Source organism: Notolepis coatsorum, assembly GCF_963971535.1.
Source record: "Notolepis coatsorum genome assembly, chromosome: 18".
Taxonomy (NCBI): Eukaryota; Metazoa; Chordata; class Actinopteri; order Aulopiformes; family Paralepididae; genus Notolepis; species Notolepis coatsorum.
Genome location: NC_140182.1, coordinates 41,792,318 through 41,804,983, shown reverse-complemented (window position 1 = coordinate 41,804,983; position 12,666 = coordinate 41,792,318). Strand labels below are relative to the sequence as shown.

The window sequence follows — 12,666 nt, the reverse complement described above, 5'->3', positions numbered from 1 at the left end:
CTAAATTTAAAAGTTCTAAATGTACGCACTACCATGAGAAGACACTGCATCTCAATATGTGGAGTGAAACTGTGGAAAAGTCTAAATGTGGTGCTAAAGCAATGTCCAAACATGAGACAATTCAAACTGATGTATAAGGAAATGATGTTCACGAGGTACAGGGATGAGGAAGGGACTTGATATTCACGGGTGTTTACATTTTTATTTTATTTCTTTCATGTTTTACATATATAGTTTTTGTTTTTTTTGTTTTGCATATATATATATATATATTTTTTTTTTTTTTATGTTTTAAATTAGTACACTCATTTGAGTAGTGGAAAAGGGGTAGGATTAAATAAGTGTATACTTCTTCCTACTCCTTTTCGAACATGTAAATTGAGTTATGTTTTGCTTTTGTTTAGTTATTATTTTGTTTGAGTTATGTTTTGATTTTGTTTAGTTATTTAGTTATTTATTTTGTTTGTATTCATTTACATGTTCGAAATAAAGATTTAAAATAAAAAATAAAATAAAAAATCAGCTGGAACTTAAAAACAGCCATCTGGCAACCAGTAAAAACGTTTACTTCAGTGTGTTCAAACCTCTGTTACTCTATTTCATTAGCACTCAAAGTGATTGTGTAAGAAACTTCAGAATGTTACCTTTCAAAAGAGACCAGACTCATGCATGTCCTATAAGTATAAAGTATAGTAGGGCTGCAACAATTAGTCGACATAATCGACGACATCGATCATAAAAACTCGTCGATGCGGATTTTTTTTGTCGATGCGTCGTATAAAAACAATCAGAGAGCCGGTAACGTTAATTAAAAAATGCACTACAGGAAGTGCTGGGGGCAGTATAGTTTCCATTGTCTGACATGACTGCATTCTGTACTAACGAGAACGAAGAAGAAAGAATATGAACGATGGCGGAAAGGAGAGAGAATGATGGAGATGAGTTAAAAAAAAGCGAGACAGAGAGTATCAAAGGTGTGGGAGTATTTCACACACGACAAACCAAATAAAATTGTTAAATGCAGATTATGTAAAGCAGAATTGGCATTCCACAGCAGCACTACGGCGATGCACGCACATTTAAAACGCAAGCACCCCGGAGCCATGATGACTTCGGATCATGGGTAAGTTTTAGCTAGTGAGCCATAGTATTGTAATTTTTACGTTAGCTTACATGTTGGAAAACAGAACGTCTCATGGATAATGCTTGCTAAGCTAATGCTATTTCAGTTATGCTGAAGCTGCGGTGTCCACCAACGAGCTGTATGTAACGTTAGCTAAACAGCGCCAAGCTTACAGCGTTGCTGCTTTTATATACACATATACTCAATGTGGCAGTGTCACAATCTTACTTAGCTAGTCAGTCTGCAAAAACAGACACTCTGTGCTAACGTGAGCTGTCTGTAGCCTAGCCAGTCAACTAGCTTTCCCATGGTTTAACGTTAATGGCATTAGGCAGTACACCCTCTAAAATAAACTGATACTATAGACTACAAATTCTGATGATAATTAATACACCTTTCTGTTTTGTTCTATTTCTATTGTAGTACAAAGAAAACATGTGTGGATGAGTTTGTCCTGAAGAGAGGCTCATGCACCCCTCAAATGGCTGGAGTCTTAACAGAGAGCATCCTCAACATGCTTGTTAACGACATGAGACCAATATCGATGGTTGAAGATGAGGGCTTTAAGCAGATGGTCACCACATTTCATCCAGGTTACACCTTACCTTCCAGAACTCATTTTACAAAGCTCATGGAGGGAAAGTATGAAGCTACTTTTGGTAAGGTTAAAGATGCTCTTAAAGCAACCAACAACAAGATTGCCCTGACAACTGATGCCTGGACCAGTGTTGCGACAGAGGCATATCTTGGCATCACCTGTCACTTTATAAGTGATGACTGGGAGCTCAATAGCTTCTGCCTCACAACCATGCCACTCGAAGAACGGCACACTGGAACCAACATTGTTGCATGGATTGAGCAGGCTGTGGAAAGGTTTTAGATCCCTCCAAGCGAGGTTGTGGCGGTTGTTCATGACAATGGCTCCAATGTCATGCTGGCTGCAAACATCTTGCAGGAAAAACATGGGTGGGTGTCTATCCGCTGCGCAGGCCACACTTTACAGTTGGTGATCAATCGTGCACTGAAACACACTCAGATTAGTAAAGCACTAGGAGCAGCGAGGTGTCTCATCGAGCACTTTAAAAGGAGTGAACTGGCTTCAAGCAAGCTGAAAACAAAGCAGAAACAGATGGGCACCCAGGAACACAAACTTGTCCAAGATGTCTCTACCAGGGGGAACAGCACCTGTTACATGGTGACTCGCCTGCTGGAACAGAGATGGCCACTGACTGCAACTCTGTCTGACCCGGCAGTAACACAGAGAGGGAAACCATACTTGGACCTCAAGGCTGATCAGTGGACCCTGCTAGATGAACTGGCCAAAGCTCTCCAAGCTTTTGAATGTGCCACTGTCTACTTGAGTGGTGAAAACTATGTGACCGTCTCCGCCCTGCCTCCTCTAGTCAGAGGGCTTTTGAAGTCCACCCACACTGCCTATGATACAGCTCCTGTGCAGGCCTTCCAGGCGGCTGCTTCAGAGGAGACCACTGCACGCTGGTCAAGTGAGGTCGCCATCACAGATGATGACCCAAGCAAACCCATCATTTCAGCTGCACTAGACCCACGATTTCGAAAACTGAAATTCCTGACACCAGAGGAGAGGTTCAGTGCTGAAGTACAAGCTCTGGCCCTACAGTCCAATAGGAATGAATAATCTACAGCAGCATCAGTTGACAATGATGCCACACCCTCAGCTGAGAGAACTCCAAATAGGTCTGTTTCAGCTCTCGATTCACTGCTTGGATATGACTCAACAGACAGTGACAGTGAGACCAATGATCAGGATGCACGCAACCACGCGATCAGTAACAAACTGCTGATGTACTTCGGAGAGCAGCCCCTCTCAAAGACAGAAAGTCCCCTGTCTTGGTGGAAGTTGAATGAGGCAAAGTATCCAACCCTTGCATCACAAGCCAAGTAATTCTTGTGTATTCCAGCTACTTCTACTCCCTGTGAGTGTATCTTCTCAGCAGCTGGAAACATCGCCTCAAAGAAGAGAGCCAGCCTCACTCCAGAGCATGTCAATATGCTCACGTTGTTCTCACTCACACACAGCAAACAAAAGACCTAGAAGTCTGTCTGATCTCACTCGTCCTCTCCTCTCCCCCTACAGCTGTCCCACGTCACCCTCCTGGACCAGGTTACAGCCCCATCAGCCGCGGTGCTGGGGCAGAGGCTGCTACTTTTGTTTTGAGTTACTTTTAAAACATAATTTGTTGCACTTTATCTTTACATTTAAACTTGCACTTTAATTTGTATTATTTAATTTATTTTGTTATGATTGATTATTGTATTGTATTTATGTTATTCAAATACATTTTGATTTAAGCAAGCTGCTTAACATCCAAATTTAAATGTTTCATGAGTCATTATTTTAATTTGCTATGGGATCATGTTATGTTAATTAAGGCAGAGGGACTGGACAACAGTGAGTGTCACCCAAACTAGAGCAAACTACAACAATTAAAGGATAATTAGGTGGCCATTGATGGTGGACAAAAACATATTTTAAGAAATATTTTTGAATCCCTAGATTTAATTTGACAACGCACATCCCAATCAGAATGCATCACGCTGCCTCGAAAGCCATGCCTGCTGTGTAGCTAACAGGCAAATGGGGCGCCAGTGGCTCAGTGGTTGTCTGATATTCGGAAGGTTCACAGTTCCCGGTTCGATTCCCACTCCTCCCAGGCAGCATGTCAAAGTGTCCTTGAGCAAGACACTTAACCCCTAATTGCTCCCGATGAGCAGGTTGGCACCTTGCATGGTTGCCTCCGCCGTCGGTGCGTGAATGTGTGAGTGAATGGGTCAAATGTGAGGAACAAATAAAAGCGCTTTGGATAAAAGCACTATATAAATGCACCATTTAACAGGGAGCTATTTGTTAGCAGCAGGCCTTTGTATACGTGCACAACTGTTATGTGCATAACAAGCATGCGTGTCACTATATAGAGGGTTCCAATCATTTGACTTGGTCGTTCATTTGATTGATCGTTGTTTTAGCTCCTGCTCCTTAGGCCTACCGGGATTACAATGTCAAGCATGTTATTTTCTAGTACAAGGGAGTACAAGTGATTACTGTCGAGATATTATAATAATTTAAAGTGTTGCCAAAAATATATCCTTTAATGTATGTTGCCGTTTTAACGTTTGCGTTGTGTTGTGTTGTTACTTGTGAAGTAGCCAAGTGCTGCTTTGAACTTGAATCTCTTAATACCATTACTGTCCTGACAAGACCTAATGCGGAGGAGTGAATATCATTGTAAACATTATGCAGCTGTAGGCCGTATCCATCAGGGCCAATGTAAGATCAGATCATCATTATCACAGTTCACAGATCCAGGTCGGGGCAGGTTGGGGAATTTTGAAATACCTGTTGTCTCATATGTAAGTAAGCAGCTTTTATGTTGATTTATGGGCCGTTTCCACTGGGATGAAGACAGATTGTCTAACAAACAGATTACCTTTTCAACTATGGTAGTGAAGAAACAATGTTGTGTTTGTTTCCTGTGTTTGGATGATTGAAAACATTGAACAGATGCTGATTGCTCAACCTCTACCAATATCCATCTATAGTAATAGTGAATAAAATGGCAGTAGGTATTTATAGTCCTCAACCTCCAGTTTCCAATATAAAGAGTATTTCTCTGGGAGCTCACTGCTGCCGACAGCATTCTCAACAGCAGACCCTGCAACCTTGATCCCTCGGAAATCTCTGCAATCACCGGGGTCCATTCAGACCTCGGCTCCTATAGCAACATGCAAAGAGTAAATATGGGCTCAGCGCGTGGGAGTCCGGGGGGAGTCACTCTGAAAGGACTGACACTGTGATTACCTTCTCCGTGTGAAGGATCGGGGAGGTTACTAACCTTCAATATTTGAAGTTCTGGACCCCCCACCCTAACCCTGCTTAATACCTCCTCCTATAGGCTACACATGCATGCACACACACACACACACACACACACACACACACACACACACACACACACACACACACACACACACACACACACACACACACACACACACACACACACACACACACACACACACACACACACACACACACACACACACACACACACACACACACACACACACACACACACACCTCCACATGCTCATATCTCTCACCCCTCCACATACACACACACTCGAACCCCTCCACACACACACAGCCCCTGTGTGCTCTCCATGCTAAACCTCACAGAGAGAGATTAGCCGAGCTAGCCTTCGGCTAACGCTAATCTGTTCTGTAAACACACAGCACTGTGAGCCCATTGAAACTGTCTGCTTTGCCGTTAGCGCCGAGCTTTAGCGCTGCACACCTTAGTCCAGTGAGGAGAGCCCTCTGCCCCTCTCAACAGCTCCTGATTAGCTACACACCACTGGGTGATGTGGGGCTCTCTCTCATCCACTCGTTTATTTGAGTAAGAAGACATCATGCTGGCTCGTGGCCAGTGGGGATTTAAAGCCTGCAGAGAGACTAGTGCCAGGCAGGAGTGGAGCATGGGAGGGGCAGAGGGTCTGAGTGGTGTATGTTTTTTAAACAATTTACACTCCTGATTTGATTTACAAAATAATCAAAATAGTTAAATTATAATTCTAATTAACAATTGTACTACAAAATAGCAAGCCCTTTTTGTCATTGATGAATTATAAGTGGGAGAGAGAGAGAGAGAGAGAGAGAGAGAGAGAGAGAGAGAGAGAGAGCGAGAGAGAGAGAGAGAGAGAGAGAGAGAGAGAGACAGAGAGAGACAGATAGAGTGTAAGAGAGAGAGAGAGAGAGAGAGAGAGAGAGAGAGAGAGAGAGAGAGAGAGAGAGAGAGAGAGAGAGAGAGAGAGAGAGAGAGAGAGAGAGAGAGATAGCTCTGTAATTACACACTACCCTGTATGTATGATACAGCCTCAGACAGGCTCACGGTCACAGTCAACTGACCCGAGGAGAAACCGTGCCTCCTCTCTGAAGTTGGTAATGGGAGCGTGAAGTCAGAAGAACATTTTATCTAGTCATGCTGTAACATAATTCTAGCCATTCTTTGTAAAATTGATAATCACATTGCTCTAGCATAAAATAACATAAGAAATGGTGGCAGAGTAAATCTACTTTGAGTATTCAGCGTATAGGATGTTGTGTCCGTTGTTTCAGGACACGCAGTATTGCATCAATGACACCTGATATCGACCAATGGTGCTCAAAACACTATAATAATAAATAAATAATAAATGAACTGGCAAACAGAGCCTCACTCTTTTATGAAAAGGATACGATTCGATGTACATTGCATTTGGAGACGCCGTTAGCCGGACCACTCGACAGGGAGACGTGCTCCACCGCGTGAGCTTAGCAACGGAACCGGGATTCGCAATCAGATTTCAGAGTTGCATAATGCAATAAAGAAAACCCATGCACTAAAAAGGAGGTAAACGTATTGAGTTGCTGAGCGGCTGATGGACAGCAGCTGCTTCGAATGAGTTGACGGAGAGAAAAGCAGCTGCTGGACCATTTCTGAGCCATGGGTTTATGAGTTCTGAAAAATCACAAGACTTCGATCAAACTTGTGATCTTTCTCTCCACACGTCAAGAACAAAAGACATGAAACAACTGCAACAAACCGCATAATACAAATAAAACAAATATTTACATTATGACCAGATGATTTTGTCTTCTAATTGGCAGTGAGTCATGCAGAATTTCGCTTAAAAAGAACAAATAAAGGGAAAAATAAATGTACCATCAAAAACACACATGGCTATAATTCTGTGTTTTCCCTGTTGGTGAATCTCAACTAAGCTCTCGAAAGTGCCACAGAGGGAATGACAACCGATTGGTTAACTGGAGGAAAGTTCACCAGTGTCCCGTCCGAGAGGCTTGTTTTGGAGGTGCTCATTCAATCAGGGCTGATTTGACTTTGATTGTTTTGCCCTTTTTGCTCACTGAAGCTGTGCTTTCCAGGGGAGGGGAATGTGATGTTTGAAGTGGATCATCCCTGGTTGACGACTATAATGCTTTTGAAGTGTGCTGAAGGTGCTGATGGCGTGATGTGCGTGCGACGTGTGGACCGTGTCGGGGACGATGCTGCTTCTAATGGATCTCGGCTCTTCAGTCATCCGGACTGGAAGAAAAACGAACATGGACATCGTTGTTCCGTCTCAGGTACCAGACACACAAGTCCAGTCATTACACACACCTGGATGGCCTCTAATGGTAAATGGTGCATTTATATAGCGCTTTTATGCAAAGTGCTTTACAATTTGTTCCTCACATTTGACCCATTCACTCACACATTCGCACACCGACGGCGGAGGCGAACATGCAAGGTGCCGACCTGCTCATCAGGAGCAATTAGGGGTTTAAGTGTCTTGCTCAAGGACACTTCGACACACTGCCCAGGAAGAGCGGGAATCAAACCTCCGGATTACCAGACGACTGCTTTGCCTCATGACCCACTGTTGCCCCCCAAAGATAATGCGAAGAAGTCCAACCGTAGTCATAACAACAACAAAACTGTATCAGAAAATAACCCTCCTAATAAACATCCCTGTGATGTGATATTGGAAACGCACTTACAGACAAATGCATTTATCTCAGAGCAGGGCGTCCATTAAAATGCAGCCGCCCTGGTTTGAACCAACATGCAATAAGACCCACTGTGGAGCTGAACACCGGTCCCTACAGTAACTGCTGAGTAAACACGGCTCCTTCCAACCATTCTTCCTACCGCTACTTACCCGTGTTTTCCTTGGATGCCCGGCACGTTTGCATTTATTTTCAGATTTTTGAGGGTCAACGTCAAGAGAGTTTTGTTTAAGGTCACAGCGGTGGGATTAAAGTTACGGGGGGAAAAGGCCTGAAGTTATGTGGTCTGTTTTGAGGCGGTATATGCTTTCAAGAGTTTCAAAGTGAAAAGAGACTCTTGTATCGTGGATAGCGTGGAAGATGGGAGAGTTTGTGTTGGAGCTCAGAAGGGGTTTTAGGGGAGCAATAACTTAGGCTTCCCATGGAGCAACACAAACAGACTCGGTTGACTTTACACTAAACACATGGACACAGCGCTCTCGTCCGCCAGAGCAGACTGGGACAGGCTCGTATACACACGCGGCAGACTCAAATACGGCCTCCCACGAGCCAGGAACACCGGCATGAAATGCGCACAGAAATATATACGACTACTGTATATCTGCAGTGTTTTTATTTCCAAAAAATATTTGCCTTTTGGCCATTGCCGTCGTAAATATTGCAAGGCATAAAACTTGACCGCCGGTTTATGCAATTTAAGATTTACGTGGCAGTGGAGGATGAAGTGATTTTGTAGGTTTCACTGGGATGAAGGGGAACACGCTCTGGGTCCATCTAGCAGCAAAAGGGGAAGAGGCCATCAGGAGCACTTCCATTATAAATCAATCTGTCTGCGGTCAGGCTGACATCTCTCACTCGCTTTTACAGTGATGTTTGAATTTAACAAGGCAATAAAGGCTAAGTGTGTGAGTGCGTGTGTCATTTTCTCCTTACATTATTTTCCTCAATGAAAGAGCAGTTTAGTACATTTCACTATTTCAAAATTCAGCATAAAGGGGCAGAGTGCACAACATCCTCAGAGAGAGAGAGAGAGAGGGAGAGAGAGAGAGAGAGAGAGAGAGAGAGAGAGAGAGAGAGAGAGAGAGAGAGAGAGAGAGAGAGAGAGAGAGAGAGAGAGAGAGAGAGAGAGAGAGAGATGAGATGTGAGTCATGAATTTGCTCATGATCATAAAAGGAAAGGAGAGAAGAGAGGGGGAAAAGAACACCCCCACTCAGGACTGAGCCTCATAAAAAGCCTTAAGTCCAGGTACAAATGATGATGATGATGATGATGATGACGATGATGATGATGATGATGATGATGATGATGATGATGATGATGCTGATGATGATGATGATGATGATGGTGGTGGTGGTGGTGGTGGTAATGACGATCATGATGGTAATGATGATGGTGATGATGATATTGATGATGATATTGATGATGATGATGATGATGATGATGGTAATGATGATCGATGATGGTGATATTGATGATGATGGTGATGATGATAATGATATTGATGATGATGATGATTATGATGATGGTAATGACGATGATGATGGTAATGATGATGGTGATGATATTGATGATGATGATGATATTGATGATGATGGTAATGATATTGATGATGATGATGATGATGATGATGATGATGGTGATGATGATGATGATGAGGCTGCCCGGATGCGTGAATACTTTCGACAACAAATGTTTGTTTCCGCGTGCGAGTTTTGCGCTCTGATTGGCCAGGTCATGTGACATGTGCGCCAATCGTGGGACAGCAAGTTCTGCGCCTATTTCCGGGTCTAACAGCCTGCAAACTACCTGGCGTTCTATCGCCATGCTCTAAGACAAACTCTAACCTTAACCAACTTCGAAAGAGTGCCTAAGTTTAACCGTCGAAAGAAGGGCAGGCGTTCTATCGCCATGCTCTAAGACAAACTCTAACATTAACCAACTTCGAAAGAGCGCCTAAGCTTAACCAGTGTAGACACTTGCGGTCCCACGATTGGGCGTACATGTCACATGACCAGAAATGACCTGGCCAATCAGAGATGCGGAAACAAACATTTGTTGTCAAAAGTATTCAGGCAGCCCGAATGCGTGTAGTCTTTTACCAACGCACTTGCAGTTTTCCGTGATCTGATTGGCCACTGACGTTTCTCTCAGCGGCAATCGCGTGACGCCTAGTTCTATCACTGGTTAAGCTTGGCGACTCTTTCGAAGTTGGTTAAGGTTAGAGTTTGTCTTAGAGCAGGGCGATAGACCACCAGCCCTGATTCCAAACTCTAACCTTAACCAACTTCGAAAGAGTTGCCAAGCTTAACCAGTAATAGAACTAGGCGTTAGCTAGCTAGCAGGCTGTTAGAGGCAGAAATAGGCGTAACGCGATTGGGCGTTGAGAGAAACGTCAGTGGCCAATCAGATCGCGGAACCCGAACGCGGAACTGCAAGTGCGTTGGTAAAAGACTACACGCTGCCTGGATAGTTACAGTGTAATCCAAGGAGACTGTGTTCCCTCAGCATATAGACTGATAGTCAAGATGACCACAAGACACACAAGCTAGACCATAACCCAAGTACTGGGATTGAACGGTTTAACAAAATGATCAGTAAAAATGTCATATATTGCTAGCTAGATATACGGCAGAAACCCAAGCAAGATCAAATACACATATGATAATAAAAAACAGGCCAATAATGAGAAAACAATGCATAAACAGCAGTGTTTTCAATGATGCCACCAGCTGTACTCTTACCTTTGAAACCAAGCTTGACTCTGGGAACGCTCTGTCTGACGCTTGCTCCAGTAGGGAGGTAGGCCAACAACACCAGCCCCATCAGCAGCAGTCCTGGGCGGGTTACAGCCTGCATCCTCCTCCCTTGCCCTCTGCAAAGACCAACCGGTCTTCCAGGCAGAGGTCCACCCGGCATCCCGGTCTGATGGGAAGAGCAGCTCCTCTCCGCCCTGAAGCCAGAGTCTTCCATCTCCGTTAGTCAGCAATCACTCCTCTACTCCTCCTCTCTGCTCTTCTATTCTCCCAACACCCTGAAAGGAGGAGACCCATGTCAAAAGTCAAGCAAGGGAGGAGCTGTGATGTGTGTGTGTGTGTGTGTGTGTGTGTGTGTGTGTGTGTGTGTGTGTGTGTGTGTGTGTGTGTGTGTGTGTGTGTGTGTGCGCGCGCGCGCGCGCGCGCGCGTGCGTGCGTGCGTGCGTGTGTGTGTGTGTGTGTGTGTGTGTGTGTGAGTAACGTCAGTCCTAACCCTGAGCAGGATATGTACACACATGTCAGTTGTGAGGATTCAGCTGTTTCACCATGGAGCCCAGCAAGCATGTCCTCTCTCCTCAAGCCAGTCCTAAATCAGCTGTAGTGTCCCCCCTGCCTTTCCCTTTGTGTCCCCGCTAAATCTGTTTGCCCAAAACAAAAGGTCAGGCCAACAAAACAGTCACATTGTGTCATCTTTCAGTCTGCCCTTCCTCTTTCACTACATTTCTCTCACCCTCTCTCTCTCTCTCTCTCTCTCTCTCTCTATCTCCCTGCTTTTCACATGGTAAACTCGTTTAATTCTTTACCTAAAAGATTCTTGCTAATAGATTTTAGCACTAGCCAATGACCCTGTCAGATCCTCCTTTCTGTCCCGTTATAAATGGACCGGGTCCTGTCTGGGGCTTCACGCTGCATTAGACAGGCCAGCGGCACAGACATCAGTCAACAACACCAAACTGAAAAGAGGGCCGTAGCACTGGAGCAGAAGACCATTAGAGAGCACAGAAAAGACCCCAACTCTCTTAGTCATTAGTCAGGAGTCACAGCGTGAGGGTTGGGCGCTAACTGTATAGCCTATGTGGGAAGACGTCAATGTTTCACTGGATACCTCTTCCTGCTTCAGCAGTAGGCTACGTAGTGGCAGTTAGTTCACTTTTTTGACTCTGTCTATTCTATTTTATTATTTTTATTACTGAATGAAACCGTAAACAGAGAGGCCTATTGGGATGCTAGATCCTAATGTGAAAAACTGTGATTTACCTTACCTTGCTACCTCTCTGTCTTTATTATGCTCGCTTATGCCTGTATTTTTTACTGATGTGAAGCAATTTCTGTATGAAAAGTGCTATACAAAAATAAAAGGTATTATTATTATTGACGTTTTAAGACGTGAAGAAGTGTGCCCTGGAATTTCGTAGTTGATCACTAGCAAATCCAAGCCTAACTCTCGTCTTATGAAGCCCTTAAATCTAAAGAGCCCCTGGTCTGCATGCTGTAAGTGAAGCAACACTCCTCAGCCTACACAACTATCCAGTAATATGTCTTCTCCCAGAGCTGCATCCCTTGAGGAGGCCCAGAGAAGGGATGGAGGGAGGAAAAGGCCATTGTTCCCTCATATAGTTCTACGGTTGTTCCACTTGTCTAGTGGAATGCTGGCACGGCGCTAACACAGTGTGGAAGTCTGGCTACCCGAGACTACCAGTGGAACAGAAACATCAGAGTGGAACAAAATATATCCAGATTTAAATACAACTGTTGCGCATGAGAGCTGTAAACAAACACTGTTGCTAGGTTGCCATCACAAATATTATTTTTTATAGGCGGCTAAGTGGCGCAGTGGGCAAGGCGCTCGCCACTAATGCAGGAGATGCTGGGTTCGAGCCCAGCTCTCGGCATTGCTACCAGCTTGGCTGGTCGTTCATACTAACGCAATTGGCAGTGTTAGGGGTGGGAAGCTGGTAGGTGGGGATCGGACGTTGTGGACAGCGACTCCTACAGGTCGGTTGGTGCGCCTGCGCAGCAGAATCAGGAAACAACGGGGGCGGCGTGTCCCTCCCACGCAGACCCTCGCCGCTGAGAGATCGTGCTGTGCAGGTGAAAAGATCCGACGGCTGCCTCCTCGTATACCGGAGGGGACACGTGATGTAAGGCTTCGTCCACATTGCAGCCGGCCTGTGGGAGGCATGGCCTAACAGCGTTCGAGACAGGG

The 12,666-nt window shown here is 44.7% G+C and overlaps 1 protein-coding gene across 1 annotated transcript in view; it reads right to left on the bottom strand.

Moving 5' to 3' along the window:
* sema3d (sema domain, immunoglobulin domain (Ig), short basic domain, secreted, (semaphorin) 3D) overlaps positions 1–12,666 on the bottom strand; it is an 89,689-nt gene that overhangs the window by 63,357 nt on the left and 13,666 nt on the right. Inside the window, exon 3 of the mRNA XM_084335183.1 lies at positions 10,449–10,738. Coding sequence (XP_084191309.1) covers positions 10,449–10,677 — 229 coding nt within the window. The 5' untranslated portion in view covers positions 10,678–10,738. The remainder of the gene's footprint in view (positions 1–10,448; positions 10,739–12,666) is intronic.